Genomic DNA, 19,465 nt, shown 5'->3' with positions numbered 1-19,465 from the left:
CTTTATAACTGACCCCCTGGATAACTGAGCCCCTGAATAACTGATCCCTTGAATAACTGACCCCCTGAATAACTGAACCCTTGAATAACTGACCCCCTGGATAACTGAGCCCCTGGATAACTGAACCCCTGGATAACTGAGACCCTGGATAACTGAACCCCTGGATAACTGACCCCCTGAATAACTGAACCCCTGGATAACTGATACCCTGGATAACTGAGCCCCTGAATAACTGACCCTCTGGATAACTGAACCCCTGGATAACTGAGACCCTGGATAACTGAGCCCCTGAATAACTACCCCCTGGATTACTGAGACCCTGGATAACATAACCCCTGGATAACTTAGACCCTGGATAACTGAGACCCTGAATAACTGACCCCCTGGATAAGTGAACCCCTGAATAACTGACCCCCTAGATAACTGAACCCTGGATAACTGACCCCGTTGATAACTGAACCCCTGGATAACTGAGACCCTGGATTACTGAACCCCTGAATAACTGAGCCCCTGGATAACTGAGACCCTGTATAACTGAACCCCTGAATAACTGAGCCCCTGGATAACTGAGCCCCTGGATAACTGAGCCCCTGAATAACTGACCCTCTGGATAACTGAACCCCTGGATAACTGAGACCCTGGATAACTGAGCCCCTGAATAACTACCCCCTGGATTACTGAGACCCTGGATAACATAACCCCTGGATAACTTAGACCCTGGATAACTGAGACCCTGAATAACTGACCCCCTGGATAAGTGAACCCCTGAATAACTGAGCCCTTGAATAACTGACCCCCTAGATAACTGACCCCCTGGATAACTGAACCCCTGGATAACTGACCCCGTTGATAACTGACCCCCTGAATAACTGAGCCCCTGGATAACTGAGACCCTGTATAACTGAGCCCCTGAATAACTGACCCCCTGGATAACTGACCCCCTGGATAACTGAGACCCTGGATAACTGAGACCCTGGATAACTGAGACCCTGGATAACTGACCCCATGGATAACTGAGACCCTGTATAACTGAACCCCTGGATAAGTGACCCCGTTGATAACTGAAACCCTGAATAACTGAACCCCTGAATAACTGAGCCCTTGAATAACTGAGCCCCTGGATAACTGAGCCCCTGGATAACTGAACCCCTGGATAACTGAACCCCTGAATAACTGACCCCCTGGATAAATGACCCCTGAATAACTGAACCCCCGGATAACTGAGACCTTGGATAACTGAGCCTCTGAATAACTGACCCCCTGGATAACTGAACCCTTGGATAACTGAGGCCCTGGATAACTGAGCCCCTGAATAACTGACCCCCTGGATTACTGAGACCCTGGATAACATAGCCCCTGGATAACTTAGACCCAGGATAACTGAGACCCTGAATAACTGACCCCCTGGATAACTGAGCCCCTGAATAACTGACCCCCTGGATAACTGAGCCCTTGAATAACTGACCCCCTAGATAACTGAGCCCCTGAATAACTGACCCCCTGGATAACTGAGCCCTTGAATAACTGACCCCCTAGATAACTGAGCCCCTGCATAACTGAGCCCCTGGATAACTGAGCCCCTGAATAACTGAGCCCTTGAATAACTGACCCCCTAGATAACTGAGCCCCTGCATAACTGACCCCCTGGAGAACTGAGATCCTGAATAACTGACCCCGTGGATAACTGAGCCCCTGGATAACCGAGCCCCTGAATAACTGAACCCCTGGATAACTATGCCCCTGAATAACTGAGGCCGTGGATAACTGAATCCTTGGTTACAGGGGCTGTATGGTACATATCAAACAGGAGTAATAATGAAGGGAATAAGAGAGAGAGAGAGAGAGAGAGAGAGAGAGAGAGAGAAAGAGACAGAGATAGTGATAGTAATAGTAAGAGATTAATAAAGGAGCACTGTGTATATTATTGCTCTCATATACACACTATTAACCAGCTAAATTGATATATCTTTGAAAATAAGAGAATAATTTGATATTAAGATTAGTGGGTAAAATATTGTAAACTTGGGAGAGTTTATGTCGAGGTACTCAGTGTCTAGCTGGCCAGAGTACTGTCTTCTTTTTTTGTTTTTACACAGGGTTTGACAAGGTTAAGGATCCCTAGCTTTATTGACAGCTATTTACAGGTTAAGGATTCCTAACTTTATTGGCAAGCTAAGAGCTGTTACCTACATCAGCTCATTTGAAAGCATTTTTATTGTTATGAGACATACAAGTAGGGAACAGGATGAAGTTGGAGCCATCTGTGGGCCAGTTAAGGTCATCTGTGGGCCAGCTGAGGGCCATCTGTGGGCCAGCTGAGGGCCAGCTGAGGGTCATCTGTGGGCCAGCTGAGGCCATCTGTGGGCCAGCTGAGGCCATCTGTGGGCCAGCTGAAGCCATCTGTGGGCCAGCTGAGGGCCATCTGTGGGCCAGCTGAGGGCCAGCTGAGGCCATCTGTGGGCCAGCTGAGGCCAGCTGAGGCCATCTGTGGGCCAGCTGAAGCCATCTGTGGGCCAGCTGAGGCCATCTGTGGGCCAGCTGAGGCCATCTGTGGGCCAGCTGAGGCCATCTGTGGGCCAGCATTTTCATTTGATCAACTGACGTTATCTCGTTGACATCATTATGCTGTACGAATGTGTTCCATACTCGAGTCATCCTGGGTATGTATGATCTCAGATGGAGTGATGTTCTGGAGAAGGTGACAGCCAGAGTGAAGTTGCTGCTGGCTGCCCGTCTTGTGGCATAAAAGCTTGTTTCACGCTGTCCTCGAAGTGGTTCTTTTAGTACTCTGTACTAAGGTATAGAGTACTGTCCTCTGCCAATACTCTGTACAGGTCGGCCATCACTAATGTGGCATCACTGGGACCTGTAGTGTGCCGGATTAGTGAGGTTGCCAGATTACAGAGTGGTTAGGTTAGAATACACTTAATAAAGTTAACCAGGCTGATTATTATTATTATAATCAAGGGGGAAGTGCTAAACCCGGAGGATTATACAGTGCCTGGGGGGGATGTGGAAGGCATTCAGGCTTAATTCGGGGAACTGGAGCACAGATCCAATTCCCTAAATCAAGAGCCCCTCACCAACATCAAGGATCCTTCCTTGAGAGGTAACCAGACTGAACTGTTTCATATATTTTGGCCTTTGATTAGTTTATCCTGCAGCACGTAAATGTTCATTATTTCTTGTTCACTTATAAAACTGCGTTGCTCTAGACCTTTTAGCAGTTCACCTGTCAACTGAATTAACACATCAATAGAGACTCTGCTACATCTTCCTCATTTTCATCACTAGTGTCTCCTCCACTGGCTTGTTGCTGGGGATTTACAACCATCTGCACAATTTCAGTCAGTATAATGATGAAATTTGAAATTATGCTAGCTGAAAGTAGTGCCGGATTACTGTTAGAACCGGGTAACTGATTGCCGGATTAGTGATGTCTGACTTATATATAGAAGTAAGACAGGCCTTCTCAAAAGTCACTCAGGTCAGATCACTGACAGTGATAAGGAAATGTGTAGAATTTTTAACACTTATTTCCTCTGTTTTTACGCAGGAAGATACTAGTCAAATACTAGTCAGTATAATGATGAAATTTGAAATTATGCTAGCTGAAAGTAGTGCCGGATTACTGTTAGAACCGGGTAACTGATTGCCGGATTAGTGATGGCCGACCTGTACTCAGTTCTACCAGAGTGCTTCCTGCTATCTTACCAGTCCAAAGATATATCTAAGGTTAAGTAAACTCAGGGTATACTAGACAGTGATTTATTGATTGTTGGTACACTATGGTAGTGGGGGGGAACCATAGGCCTAAGGACTAGGGTGTGATGGTGTGTCTGGCTGCAACCCTGCAGCCTATGAATCATGGCCTACAGCTTGTGAATCTCAGCCTAAGGCTTGTGAATCACACCGTAAGCCTTGTGAATCACAGCCTACAGCTTTATGGGGGCGGGGACCATACCCCAACACACACAAGTCATGCCCAGGCAGGTATTTTGATACCCACAAAAACTTGTTACAGGAGAGGCAAAGTGCAAGTGAATTCAGGTATCAGACACGTTTGCGACCTTGTACAATCAAATAAATGCTTGTTCACCCACGTTACGACTGTAGTCGTGTGTGTGGTTCTTGTAGTGTACTGTAGCATGATACAGATGTGTTCAAGACACACATTGTTTTGTAGCATTTAGAGTGCATTTGAAACCTGTTTTGAGTGCGTTCCACACCTCTTAGGAATGTGTAAGAGTGGCTGTATGTCTGTACTAGTACTGTACTCTCTTGTACTTAACTGTTCCTGAAGTGGCTGTATTGGAGGTAAATGTAATACAGAGTGAATTAGAAGGGTAAACAAGAGTCCTAACTGGAGTCTGTACTTACAGGTGGTCCAGCACTGCATGGACCACGGTCCTTGTCCAGCACTGCATGGACCAGGGTCCTTGTCCAGCACTGCATAGACCAGGGTCCTTGTCGATCACTGCATGGACCAGGGTCCTTGTCCATCATTGCATGGACCAGGGTTCTTGTCCATCACTGCATGGACCAGGGTCCTTGTCCATCACTGCATGGACCAGGGTCCTTGTCCATCACTGCATGGACCAGGGTCCTTGTCCATCACTGCATGAACCAGGGTCCTTGTCCATCACTGCATGGACCAGGGTTCTTGTCCATCACTGCATGGACCAGGGTCCTTGTCCATCACTGCATGGACCAGGGTCCTTGTCCATCACTGCATGGACCAGGGTCCTTGTCCATCACTGCATGGACCAGGGTCCTTGTCCAGCACTGCATGGACCAGGGTCCTTGTCCATCACTGCATGGACCAGGGTCCTTGTCCATCACTGCATGGACCAGGGTCCTTCACTGCATGTCCCAGGGTTCTGGTCCATGAACATTCTCACTCTTATTGCCAGCAAATAGATTTTTGAAAAGCGAATCAATAATTAGGTTAAAAATTACGCTGGTGTGGTTGTTGGAGTGTTGACGGGGGTGGTTGATGGGGTTGAGGTTGTGGAGGTGCTGGTTGAGGGGGTCGCTGGGGGGTTGTTGGTCGTCTTTTTGGCAAATGAGGTTGCTTCCTCCTCCTGGTGGCACAAACGACGATGCTTGTGGACAAAATAGTAACTGGGGAACTTGCAACCGCAGGTCTTGCAAGGGAAGTACTGCACATTGAGGTCCAGGATCTTTAGGCCTTCGGAGGGTGCCGGTGACAGGTGCCGGGAGCTGTATGGTGATCCGCTTCTGCTCTTGCCGCTGTCATTTGATGCAGAATTGCTACTTCCGCCCTCTTGTGTGGCGGAGCGAGTGAATCCTTCACGTTCCTGTGTGACCGAGCGATTGCAACCCTGTTCCTGTGTGACTGAGCGATTGCATCCTTCTTGTTCCTGCATCGCCGAGCGATTGCATTCTTGTTCCTGTGTGGCCAAGCGATTGCATCCTTCTTGTTCCTGCTTATCCGAGCGATTGCACCCTTCTTCCTGCGCGGCTGAGCGACTGCATCCTCCTTCTTGACCCCCACCAGTGGTGCAGGCCACCACTGCCGCCCCGCGGAGCTTGTCCACCTCGACTGTAATGGGGTTGATGTGGCGCCGCATGTGTTTCTACAATGTTAAAGTACCATTAGTGCTGACAGACTCACTGGCGGTGCACCAACTTTGCTGCACCACCATTTGTGTCATACACGGCAGTGGGATTTACTCTCTACACTTACTGACATTAAGGGAATAGTTGAATAATAACAACAGGACTTGTACCTGGTATCAGTATACGCTGGTTATACCTGATAGTATATGACACTCATACCTAATAGTTTACGACACTTATACCTGACAGCATATGACAATTATACCTGACTATACAATGCTCATACCTGACAGTATACGACGCTCATACCTGACAGTATACGACGCTCATACCTGACAGTATACGACGCTCATACCTGACAGTATACGACGCTCATGCCTGACAGTGTACGACGCTCATACCTGACAGTATATGACGCTCATGCCTGACAGTATACGACACTCATACCTGACAGTATACAACGCTCATGCCTGACAGTATACGACGCTCATGCCTGACAGTATATGACACTCATACCTGACAGTATACAACGCTCATACCTGACAGTATACGATGCTCATGCCTGACAGTATATGACGCTCATGCCTGACAGTATACGACACTCATACCTGACAGTATACAACGCTCATACCTGACAGTATACGACGTTCATGCCTGACAGTATACGACGCTCATGCCTGACAGTATACGACACTCATACCTGACAGTGTACAACGCTCATACCTGACAGTATACGACGCTCATGCCTGACAGTATACAACGCTCATGCCTTACAGTGTACGACGAATGCTCATACCTGACTAGAAGCATATGATGACTTATAGAATGTCACTCATATTTTAGTATGAGTTTGGTGTATAGTATGAGTGACATTTTGTAAGCGGTTGTATACTCCTCAGGTACCTCTTTAAGGTCAGTAAGCGTAGAGTGTAAATCCCACCATCGTGTACGACACAACCAGCGGTGCAGTCAACCAGACTGACACTATACACCAGACACTATACACCAGACACTATACACCAGACACTATACAGTGGAACCTCAGCACTCGAACTTAATAAGTTCCAGAAGGCTATTCTAGTGAGGAACAAATCTTTCCCAACCAAGTATCTTCTTGGTTGACTGTTATCACTAACTCTCTTACGCCCCATGGTGACTTATACAGATAATAATAATAAAAAACTGCGAAGAAGCACGAAATAGTTTACAGAGAAGTTCTGGCATGTTGTGTTTATTTGGTCGAGTGGCGAACAAACTACCGAGCGGTTTGTTTAATGTCGAGTACCGAGTTGTTTGAATTGGTAGCTGTTAAAGTGCCGAGGTTCCAGTGTATATACACCAGACACTGTACATCATACTCATACACCAGACATTATACACTATACACCAGACACTATGCATCATACACATACCTGGTAACAATAGTGACTCTTGAAGGTATGGTTACAGTATACACAGTGATAAGTCCGACTGGTTACGCTAGCGGGGGTGGGGGGCGACACAGGGCCATTCCGCTGCGTTCCGCTCGCCGCTTGCAACCGTAACAGCCCGGCGATGCCATTTCCACCTGCGGCGGCCCCCAGCGGCAGTTCCTGTGTTGTCGCTGTCGCCACCTGGCGGCTGCTGTCATCGTCACAGGAATCGATGTCGTCTACGTTGATTTCCGTCTCCGTCTCCGAGTCATCAGCGCCAAGCAGCGGCTGTGAGGGAGATGACCGGAAGTGATTAATATCTAGTATTGTTATTACTGACACCTGGCTCATACTAGAGACACCTGGCTCATACTAGAGACACCTGGCTCATACTAGAGACACCTGGCTCATACTAGAGACACCTGGCTCATACTAGAGACACCTGGCTCATACTAGAGACACCTGGCTCATACTAGAGACACCTGGCTCATACTAGAGACACCTGGCTCATACTAGAGACACCTGGCTCATACTAGAGACACCTGGCTCATACTAGAGACACCTGGCTCATACTAGAGACACCTGGCTCGTACTAGAGACACCTGGCTCATACTAGAGACACCTGGCTCATACTAGAGACACCTGGCTCATACTAGAGACACCTGGCTCATACTAGAGACACCTGGCTCATACTAGAGACACCTGGCTCATACTAGAGACACCTGGATCATACTAGAGGCACCTGGCTCATACTAGAGACACCTGGCTCATACTAGAGACACCTGGCTCATACTAGAGACACCTGGCTCATACTAGAGACACCTGGCTCATACTAGAGACACCTGGCTCATACTAGAGACACCTGGCTCATACTAGAGACACCTGGCTCATACTAGAGACACCTGGCTCATACTAGAGACACCTGGCTCATACTAGACACCTGGCTCATACTAGAGACACCTGGCTCATACTAGAGACACCTGGCTCATACTAGAGACACCTGGCTCATACTAGAGACACCTGGCTCATACTAGACACCTGGCTCATACTAGAGACACCTGGCTCATACTAGAGACACCTGGCTCATACTAGAGACACCTGGCTCATACTAGAGACACCTGGCTCGTACTAGAGACACCTGGCTCATACTAGAGACATCTGGCTCGTACTAGAGACACCTGGCTCGTACTAGAGTCACCTGGCTCATACTAGAGACACCTGGCTCATACTAGAGACACCTGGCTCATACTAGAGTCACCTGGCTCATCCAAGAGACACCTGGCTCGTCCAAGAGACACCTGGCTCGTACTAGAGACACCTGGCTCATACTAGAGACACCTGGCTCATACTAGAGACACCTGGCTCATACTAGAGACACCTGGCTCGTACTAGAGACACCTGGCTCATACTAGAGACACCTGGCTCATACTAGAGACACCTGGCTCATACTAGAGACACCTGGCTCATACTAGAGACACCTGGCTCGTACTAGAGACACCTGGCTCGTCCAAGAGACACCTGGCTCGTACTAGAGACACCTGGCTCATACTAGACACCTGGCTCATACTAGAGACACCTGGCTCGTACTAGAGACACCTGGCTCGTACTAGAGACACCTGGCTTGTACTAGAGACACCTGGCTCGTACTAGAGACACCTGGCTCGTACTAGAGACACCTGGCTCATACTAGACACCTGGCTCATACTAGAGACACCTGGCTCGTACTAGAGACACCTGGCTCGTACTAGAGACACCTGGCTTGTACTAGAGACACCTGGCTCGTACTAGAGACACCTGGCTCATACTAGAGACACCTGGCTCGTACTAGAGACACCTGGCTCGTACTAGAGACACCTGGCTCATACTAGAGACACCTGACTCGTACTAGAGACACCTGGCTCGTACTAGAGACACCTGGCTCGTACTAGAGACACCTGGCTCGTACTAGAGACACCTGGCTCGTACTAGAGACACCTGGCTCGTACTAGAGACACCTGGCTCATACTAGACACCTGGCTCATACTAGAGACACCTGGCTCGTACTAGAGACACCTGGCTCGTACTAGAGACACCTGTCTCGTACTAGAGACACCTGGCTCGTACTAGAGACACCTGGCTCGTACTAGAGACACCTGGCTCATACTAGAGACACCTGGCTCGTACTAGAGACACCTGGCTCGTCCAAGAGACACCTGGCTCGTACTAGAGACACCTGGTTCATACTAGACACCTGGCTCATACTAGAGACACCTGGCTCGTACTAGACACCTGGCTCGTACTAGAGACACCTGGCTCGTACTAGAGACACCTGGCTCGTACTAGAGACACCTGGTTCATACTAGAGTCACCTGGCTCATACTAGAGTCACCTGGCTCATACTAGAGACACCTGGCTCGTCCAAGAGACACCTGGCTCGTACTAGACACACCTGGCTCGTACTAGAGACACCTGGCTCGTACTAGAGACACCTGGCTCATACTAGAGACACCTGACTCGTACTAGAGACACCTGGCTCGTACTAGAGACACCTGGCTCGTCCAAGAGACACCTGGCTCGTACTAGAGACACCTGGTTCATACTAGACACCTGGCTCATACTAGAGACACCTGGCTCGTACTAGAGACACCTGGCTCGTACTAGAGACACCTGGCTCGTACTAGAGTCACCTGGCTCATACTAGAGTCACCTGGCTCATACTAGAGACACCTGGCTCGTCCAAGAGACACCTGGCTCGTACTAGACACACCTGGCTCGTACTAGAGACACCTGGCTCGTACTAGAGACACCTGGCTCGTACTAGAGACACCTGGCTCGTACTAGAGGCACCTGGCTCGTACTAGAGACACCTGGCTCGTACTAGAGACACCTGGCTCGTACTAGAGACACCTGGCTCGTACTAGAGACACCTGGCTCGTACTAGAGACACCTGGCTCGTCCAAGAGACACCTGGCTCATACTAGAGACACCTGGCTCATAGTAGAGACACCTGGCTCGTCCAAGAGACACCTGGCTCGTCCAAGAGACACCTGGCTCGTACTAGAGACACCTGGCTCGTACTAGAGACACCTGGCTCGTACTAGACACCTGGCTCGTACTAGAGACACCTGGCTCGTACTAGAGACACCTGGCTCGTACTAGAGACACCTGGCTTGTCCAAGAGACACCTGGCTCGTACTAGAGACACCTGACTCATACTAGAGACACCTGGCTCGTCCAAGAGACACCTGGCTCTTAGTAGAGACACCTGACTTGTACTAGAGACACCTGGCTCGTACTAGAGACATTTGGCTCGTCCAAGAGACACCTGGCTCGTACTAGAGACACCTGGCTCGTACTAGAGACACCTGGCTCGCACTAGAGACACCTGGCTCTTACTGGAGACACCTGGCTCGCACTAGAGACAGCTGACTCTTACTAGAGACACCTGGCTCGTACTAGAGACACCTGGATCTTACTGGAGACAGCTGACTCTTACTAGAGACACCTGGCTCGTACTAGAGACACCTGGCTCGTACTAGAGACACCTGGCTCGTACTAGAGACACCTGGCTCGCACTAGAGACACCTGACTCTTACTGGAGACACCTGGCTCAACTAGGTCAGCTAGGACAGTAAGGTCAACTTTACGACCACAGTAAGGTCAGTTACAACCACAGTAAGGTCAGTTACAACCACAGTAAGGTCAGTTACGACCACAGTAAGGTCAGTTACAACCACAGTAAGGTCAGTTACGACCACAGTAAGGTCAGTTACAACCACAGTAAGGTCAGTTACAACCACAGTAAGGTCAGTTACGACCACAGTAAGGTCAGTTACAACCACAGTAAAGACAGTTACACAGTAAGGTCAACTCTACAACAGTAAGGTCAACTCTACAACAGTAAGGTCAGCTACAACAGTAAGGTCAACTCTACAACAGTAAAGACAGTTACACAGTAAGGTCAACTCTACAACAGGAAGGTCAGCTACAACAGTAAGGTCAGCTACAACAGTAAGGTCAGCTACAACAGTAAGGTCAACTCTACAACAGTAAGGTCAGCTACAACAGTAAGGTCAACTCTACAACAGTAAGGTCAACTCTACAACAGTAAGGTCAGCTACAACAGTAAGGTCAGCTACAACAGTAAGGTCAACTCTACAACAGTAAGGTCAACTCTACAACAGTAAGGTCAGCTACAACAGTAAGGTCAACTAACATTGGCCCGGTATGCACGGTTTATGACCCTCTCGAAGAAGACCGGACCGTCGCATGCGGCCACATCAATCACTACCGCTGCAGCCGCCGCCGCGCCCACCCCGCCGCCGCCAGCTGCCGTCTCGCCATCGCCGCCGTAACGGGAGTCGCCGCCACCCTCTGGGGCGGTGTTTTCGTCGGGGCAGGGTGCCAGACTCAAGCTTCTGGACCCTCCTCCGTCTACTGGTTCTAGTGTTAGTTCTGCAAGTGAAAGTGATTGTTACTGTGATGCCTGCAGGGACCTCGTGGAACTTTACTACTGTGATGCCTGCAGGGACCTCGTGGAACTTTACTACTGTGATGCCTGCAGGGACCTCGTGGAACTTTACTACTGATACCTGCACTAACTGTTTGATACTACTGCAGGGACCTCGTGGAACTTTACTACTGTGATGCCTGCAGGGACCTCGTGGAACTTTTTGATTACTACTGTGATGCCTGCAGGGACCTCGTGGAACTTTACTACTGTGATGCCTGCAGGGACCTCGTGGAACTTTACTACTGTGATGCCTGCAGGGACCTCGTGGAACTTTACTACTGTGATGCCTGCAGGGACCTCGTGGAACTTTACTGTGATGCCTGCAGGGACCTGATGATTACTACTGTGATGCCTGCAGGGACCTCATGGAACTTTACTACTGTGATGCCTGCAGGGATCTCGTGGAACTTTACTACTGTGATGCCTGCAGGGATCTCGTGGAACTTTACTACTGTGATGCCTGCAGGGACCTCGTGGAACTTTACTACTGTGATGCCTGCAGGGACCTCGTGGAACTTTACTACTGTGATGCCTGCAGGGACCTCGTGGAACTTTACTACTGTGATGCCTGCAGGGACCTCGTGGAACTTTACTACTGTGATGCCTGCAGGGACCTTGTGGAACTTTACTACTGTGATGCCTGCAGGGACCTCGTGGAACTTTACTACTGTGATGCCTGCAGGGACCTCATGGAACTTTACTACTGTGATGCCTGCAGGGACCTCATGGAACTTTACTACTGTGATGCCTGCAGGGACCTCGTGGAACTTTTTGATTACTACTGTGATACCTGCAGGGACCTCGTGGAACTTTATGATTACTACTGTGATGCCTGCAGGGACCTCGTGGAACTTTTTGATTACTACTGTGATGCCTGCAGGGACCTCATGGAACTTTTTGATTACTACTGTGATACCTGCAGGGACCTCGTGGAACTTTATGATTACTACTGTGATGCCTGCAGGGACCTCGTGGAACTTTATGATTACTACTGTGATGCCTGCAGGGACCTTGTGGAACTTTATTACTACTGTGATGCCTGCAGGGACCTCATGGAACTTTATGATTACTACTGTGATGCCTGCAGGGACCTCGTGGAACTTTATGATTACTACTGTGATGCCTGCAGGGACCTCGTGGAACTTTACTACTGTGATGCCTGCAGGGACCTTGTGGAACTTTACTACTGTGATGCCTGCAGGGACCTCGTGGAACTTTACTACTGTGATGCCTGCAGGGACCTCGTGGAACTTTACTACTGTGATGCCTGCAGGGACCTCGTGGAACTTTGATTACTACTGTGATGCCTGCAGGGACCTCGTGGAACTTTGATTACTACTGTGATGCCTGCAGGGACCTCGTGGAACTTTGACTATTACTACTACTACTACTGTTACTTCTAGTACTACTAATAATACTGCTATTAATACTATAACTATTACTAGTACTACAGCAACTACCTTGCTGTACCTTGTAGTGGGTGGTGGTGATGGTGGTGATGTGGTCTTGGTCTGGTAGGTGTCGGTCTGACAATGGTGGTGGTAGTGGTAGTTGCGGTAGCGTGGTGGTGTGGTGGCACCAGCCTGGCCAGTCCCCGCCACACGCTGAGCGGTGGCGGCACCGCCACCGTGGTGGTGGCGGCTGTGGTGGTCAACAGTGCCTGACACAGTGACACCACACCTGCCATCTGTAGCAGGTGTCCAGCCAGCAACACCTGTGGTGGGAGTAGGCACTTGTTGTAGTGCCTGGTGGGGCCCAGGAGCTAGATCTCGACCCCAAGCAACCCCACCTAGTCCAGGACAACCTCAAAAGTTATGACACATAATTTAAACCTGGGAAACCCTAGCAGTGTAAGGAGCCACAGACTCTTCAACTGACCTTCAGAATGATTGGATAACTAGAACCTTCAAAATAGTAGTCAGGCAGCTACAGAATGTACAGTGAACTTCCAGTGTACATTATGTAGCTGTTTCACTGTATCTCCAACACACCTGGTTGTCTTCAAGACTACCTGGTTGTCAAGACCACCTGGTTGTCTTCAAGACCACCTGGTTGTCTTCAAGACACCTGGTTGTCAAGACCACCTGGTTGTCTTCAAGACCACCTGGTTGTCTTCAAGACCACCTGGTTGTCTTCAAGACCACCTGGTTGTCTTCAAGATCACCTGGTTGTCAAGACCACCTGGTTGTCTTCAAGATCACCTGGTTGTCTTCAAGACCACCTGGTTGTCTTCAAGACCACCTGGTTGTCTTCAAGATCACCTGGTTGTCAAGACACCTGGTTGTCAAGACACCTGGTTGTCTTCAAGACACCTAGTTGTCTTCAAGATCACCTGGTTGTCTTCAAGACACCTGGTTGTCTTCAAGACTACCTGGTTGTCTTCAAGACCACCTGGTTGTCTTCAAGACCACCTGATTGTCTTCAAGACCACCTGGTTGTCTTCAAGACCACCTGGTTGTCTTCAAGACTACCTGGTTGTCAAGACCACCTGGTTGTCTTCAAGATCACCTGGTTGTCTTCAAGACCACCTGGTTGTCTTCAAGACCACCTGGTTGTCTTCAAGACCACCTGGTTGTCTTCAAGACCACCTGGTTGTCTTCAAGACCAACTGGTTGTCTTCAAGACCACCTGGTTGTCTTCAAGGCCACCTGGTTGTCTTCAAGACCACCTGGTTGTCTTCAAGACCACCTGGTTGTCTTCAAGACCACCTGGTTGTCTTCAAGACCACCTGGTTGTCTTCAAAACACCTGGTTGTCTTCAAGACACCTGGTTGTCTTCAAGACCACCTGGTTGTCTTCAAGACCACCTGGTTGTCTTCAAGACTACCTGGTTGTCTTCAAGACCACCTGGTTGTCTTCAAGACCACCTGGTTGTCTTCAAGACCACCTGGTTGTCTTCAAGACCACCTGGTTGTCTTCAAGACCACCTGGTTGTCTTCAAGACCACCTGGTTGTCTTCAAGACACCTGGTTGTCTTCAAGACCACCTGGTTGTCTTCAAGACCACCTGGTTGTCTTCAAGACCACCTGGTTGTCTTCAAGACACCTGGTTGTCTTCAAGACACCTGGTTGTCTTCAAGACACCTGGTTGTCTTCAAGACCACCTGGTTGTCTTCAAGACCACCTGGTTGTCTTCAAGACACCTGGTTGTCTTCAAGACCACCTGGTTGTCTTCAAGACCACCTGGTTGTCTTCAAGACCACCTGGTTGTCTTCAAGACCACCTGGTTGTCTTCAAGACTACCTGGTTGTCTTCAAGACCACCTGGTTGTCTTCAAGACCACCTGGTTGTCTTCAAGACTACGTGGTTGTCTTCAAGACCACCTGGTTGTCTTCAAGACACCTGGTTGTCTTCAAGACACCTGGTTGTCTTCAAGACTACCTGGTTGTCTTCAAGACACCTGGTTGTCTTCAAGACTACCTGGTTGTCTTCAAGACCACCTGGTTGTCTTCAAGACCACCTGGTTGTCTTCAAGACACCTAGTTGTCTTCAAGACTACCTGGTTGTCTTCAAGACCACCTGGTTGTCTTCAAGACCCCTGGTTGTCTTCAAGACCCCTGGTTGTCTTCAAGACCACCTGGTTGTCTTCAAGACCACCTGGTTGTCTTCAAGACCACCTGGTTGTCTTCAAGACTACCTGGTTGTCTTCAAGACACCTGGTTGTCTTCAAGACCACCTGGTTGTCTTCAAGACTACCTGGTTGTCTTCAAGTCTACCTGGTTGTCTTCAAGACTACCTGGTTGTCTTCAAGACACCTGGTTGTCTTCAAGACCACCTGGTTGTCTTCAAGACTACCTGGTTGTCTTCAAGACACCTGGTTGTCTTCAAGACCACCTGGTTGTCTTCAAGACCACCTGGTTGTCTTCAAGTCTACCTGGTTGTCTTCAAGACCACCTGGTTGTCTTCAAGACCACCTGGTTGTCTTCAAGTCTACCTGGTTGTCTTCAAGACTACCTGGTTGTCTTCAAGACCACCTGGTTGTCTTCAAGACCACCTGGTTGTCTTCAAGACCTCCTGGTTGTCTTCAAGACCACCTGGTTGTCTTCAAGACCACCTGGATGTCTTCAAGACCACCTGGTTGTCTTCAAGACCTCCTGGTTGTCTTCAAGACCACCTGGTTGTCTTCAAGACACCTGATTGTCTTCAAGACACCTGGTTGTCTTCAAGACCACTTGATTGTCTTCAAGACACCTGGTTGTCTTCAAGACTACGTGGTTGTCTTCAAGACCACCTGGTTGTCTTCAAGACACCTGGTTGTCTTCAAGACCACCTGGTTGTCTTCAAGACTACCTGGTTGTCTTCAAGACCACCTGGTTGTCTTCAAGACCAGTGGTTGTCTTCAAGACCACCTGGTTGTCTTCAAGACCACCTGGTTGTCTTCAAGACCACCTGGTTGTCTTCAAGACCACCTGGTTGTCTTCAAGACCACCTGGTTGTCTTCAAGACCACCTGGTTGTCTTCAAGACACCTGGTTGTCTTCAAGACCACCTGGTTGTCTTCAAGACCACCTGGTTGTCTTCAAGACCACCTGGTTGTCTTCAAGATTACCTGGTTGTCTTCAAGACCACCTGGTTGTCTTCAAGACCACCTGGTTTGTCTTCAAGATTACCTGGTTGTCTTCAAGACCACCTGGTTGTCTTCAAGACCACCTGGTTTGTCTTCAAGATTACCTGGTTGTCTTCAAGACCACCTGGTTGTCTTCAAGACCACCTGGTTGTCTTCAAGATTACCTTGGTGGTCAGTTAGGTTTGAAGTCTATATGTTGGTCAGTTTGTTATGTATAATATCTAGTACGCCAGGGTCATTAAGACTGGTTAATGGGGTTTGAAGTCTATCTACTACACTGAGATATACACTTGTCAGTGTATGTACACTGAGATGATAAATTAGACACATGTGCAACACTTGGGTACCTTTAATGAGGAAACGTTTCGGCACACACTGGCTTCATCAGTCCATAAAAAAGAACGGTGAAGAACAGGGGAAGAATGAGGTAATCAGTCCCTCAACCTTGAGTCGATGTGGTCAGTCCATCAAACTTGAATAGAATATGTGTGAAGTGGCTTACATACTGTAGGTCGTGCCCAAGTAGGTCGTGCCCAAGTAGGTCGTGCCCAAGTAGGTCATGCCCAAGTAGGTCGTGCTTAAGTAGGTCGTGCCCAAGTAGGTCGTGCCCAAGTAGGTCATGCCCAAGTAGGTCGTGCCCAAGTAGGTCGTGCCCAAGTAGGTCATGCCCAAGTAGGTCGTGCCCAAGTAGGTCATGCCCAAGTAGGTCGTTCCCCCCAAGTAGGTCGTGCCCCCCAAGTAGGTCGTGCCCCCAAGTAGGTCATGCCCAAGTAGGTCGTGCCCCCCAAGTAGGTCATGCCCAAGTAGGTCGTGCCCAAGTAGGTCGTGCCCAAGTAGGTCGTGCCCAAGTAGGTCGTGCCCAAGTAGGTCATGCCCAAGTAGGTCGTGCCCAAGTAGGTCGTGCCCAAGTAGGTCATGCCCAAGTAGGTCATGCCCAAGTAGGTCGTGCCCAAGTAGGTCGTGCCCAAGTAGGTCGTGCCCAAGTAGGTCGTGCCCAAGTAGGTCGTGCCCAAGTAGGTCGTGCCCAAGTAGGTCATTCCCAAGTAGGTCGTGCCCAAGTAGGTCATGCCCAAGTAGGTCGTGCCCAAGTAGGTCGTGCCCAAGTAGGTCGTGCCCAAGTAGGTCGTGCCCAAGTAGGTCGTGCCCAAGTAGGTCGTGCCCAAGTAGGTCGTGCCCAAGTAGGTCGTGCCCAAGTAGGTCGTGCCCAAGTAGGTCGTGCCCAAGTAGGTCGTGCCCAAGTAGGTCGTGCCCAAGTAGGTCGTGCCCAAGTAGGTCGTGCCCAAGTAGGTCATGCCCAAGTAGGTCGTGCCCAAGTAGGTCGTGCCCAAGTAGGTCGTGCCCAAGTAGGTCGTGCCCAAGTAGGTCGTGCCCAAGTAGGTCGTGCCCAAGTAGGTCATTCCCGTGCCCAAGTAGGTCGTGCCCATGTCGGTCTTGCCCATTAGGTCGTGCCCAAGTAGGTCGTGCCCAAGTAGGTCGTGCCCAAGTAGGTCATGCCCAAGTAGGTCATACCCAAGTAGGTCATGCCCAAGTAGGTCGTGCCCAAGTAGGTCATTCCCAAGTAGGTCGTGCCCAAGTAGGTCATGTCCAAGTAGGTCGTGCCCAAGTAGGTCGTGCCCAAGTAGGTCATTCCCAAGTAGGTCATGCCCAAGTAGGTCGTGCCCAAGTAGGTCATGCCAAATTAGGTCGTGCCCAAGTAGGTCATGCCCAAGTAGGTCATGCCCAAGTAGGTCGTGCCCAAGTAGGTCATTCCCAAGTAGGTCATGCCCAAGTAGGTCATGCCCAAGTAGGTCATGCCCAAGGGTTAGGCAAGTGAAGAATTCCCTGTATTAAGATCCCAAGATGTTACTGTGTCAGACAGGAATGTAGACGAATGGTTCAGAGAACCGACAAGTTGATAAATTAGACACATGTGCAACTCTTGACATACATGCAACAACAGATTGATAGAGTGACCACATCGACTCCAGACTGAGGGACTGATTACCTCAGACTCCTCCTGTTCTTCAAGATTCTCCTGTGTATGGACTGATGAAGTCACTGTGTGGCGAAACGTTTCCTCAATAAAGATACCCAAGAGTTGCACATGTGTCTAATTTATCAACATGTCGGTTCTCTGAACCAGTCATCTTCATACACTGTGATATACACCTGCCAATGTATATACACTGTGATATACACCTGTCAATGTATATACACTGTGATATATACCTGTCAATGTATATACACTGAGATATATACCTGTCAGTGTATATACACTGAGATATACACCTCTGTGTATATACACGTCACTCTATGATTGGAGGAAATTAGGAAGGTAGATAGGTACTCGCCTCATACACGGTAGATGTAAAGTTGATAGGTACTACGCAACATACAAGGTAGGAGGAGTAAGGTAGATAGGTATTACGCTACATACAAAGTAGATGTAGTGAAGTTGATAGGTACTATGCCTCATACAAGGTAGACGATGTGAGGTAGATAGGTACTCGCCTCATACAAGGTAGATGGCGTTAGGGGCAGCCTCCCTGTGTACATATACGTCAGAACAGCAGCAAATCCCGCACTAGGTACATGTGGGAGCAGTAACCTGACGTCCCTATCGCTGCTCCCTGCTCCTACGGTCGCCCCTACTGCCGCCCCACGTAGATAGGTGCTGTGGGCGGCTAGTACACTACTGTGGGCCCGGAATAGGCGCCCTCCGGCTAGTACCCAGGCGTCGTAGTCCTCGTCTTGAAGGATAGGACATAGGGATGGTGGGTCCCTAATAGGGACGGTGCTGCTACTGTGGGTCTCACTCATGTTTCAGGGACGTGGTCCATGCAGTTTTGGCGCTTCACGGGCATTTGCTGGTCATTCTGGCGTCGTGAGTAGGTCAGGGGTACTTACTTAGGTCCGTTTGGGTCCTCTTATGCTGGTTACCTGTTTACTGGGACCTGTTTAGTGAAAGATTGGTGGTTATTACGGCTTTGGGATCAGTATCTGAACCTGATTTGGTCTGGGTTCACGATCGTTGGGTTGTAAAAGGGTTGTCCTGGGCACTGGGGTGGGGCACTCTTGCGCACAGTTATGGAGGGATAATGGGCACTTTGGGTACCAGTGCCCCAGTCTGGCAGAAGGTGAATTAGATAGTACCCAGATCTATCTACCCATAGAGAGATGGTAGGTCTACCACGCGTACAATGGTGACTTGGGGGGGGGGGCAGCAGTGTCGTTAAGGTCCGGAATCGTAAGGTCTGGATTCAATAAGATCTGCAGTCGGTAAAGTCTGGATTCATTAAGGTCCGGATTCGTTAAGGTCTGGATTCGTTCAAGTGTGGAATCGTTAAGGTCTGGAGTCGTTATGCCCCTCAAGGAAGGTTCCTTGATGTTGGTGAGGGGCTCTTGATTTAGGGAATTGGATCTGTGCTCCAGTTC

At 49.4% G+C, this 19,465-nt stretch overlaps 2 protein-coding genes across 2 annotated transcripts in view; one reads left to right on the top strand and one right to left on the bottom strand.

Annotated features, from left to right (window-relative positions):
* LOC128699337 (uncharacterized) overlaps nucleotides 1-19,465 on the top strand; it is a gene marked incomplete at its 5' end in the record, with an annotated part of 140,354 nt that overhangs the window by 52,795 nt on the left and 68,094 nt on the right.
* LOC138851426 (B-cell CLL/lymphoma 6 member B protein) lies at nucleotides 4,773-19,077 on the bottom strand. Its single transcript, XM_070080544.1, has 6 exons — nucleotides 18,542-19,077; nucleotides 12,958-13,201; nucleotides 11,191-11,429; nucleotides 6,996-7,283; nucleotides 5,495-5,600; nucleotides 4,773-5,311 (listed from the first exon to the last, which is right to left on the bottom strand). Exons 1-6 carry the CDS (start codon nucleotides 18,848-18,850, stop codon nucleotides 4,956-4,958), a joined length of 1,542 nt encoding a protein of 513 aa, XP_069936645.1. The 5' UTR covers nucleotides 18,851-19,077; the 3' UTR covers nucleotides 4,773-4,955.

Source organism: Cherax quadricarinatus, unplaced genomic scaffold, assembly GCF_038502225.1.
Source record: "Cherax quadricarinatus isolate ZL_2023a unplaced genomic scaffold, ASM3850222v1 Contig586, whole genome shotgun sequence".
Taxonomy (NCBI): Eukaryota; Metazoa; Arthropoda; class Malacostraca; order Decapoda; family Parastacidae; genus Cherax; species Cherax quadricarinatus.
This window is presented reverse-complemented; position numbering and strand designations above follow the sequence as displayed.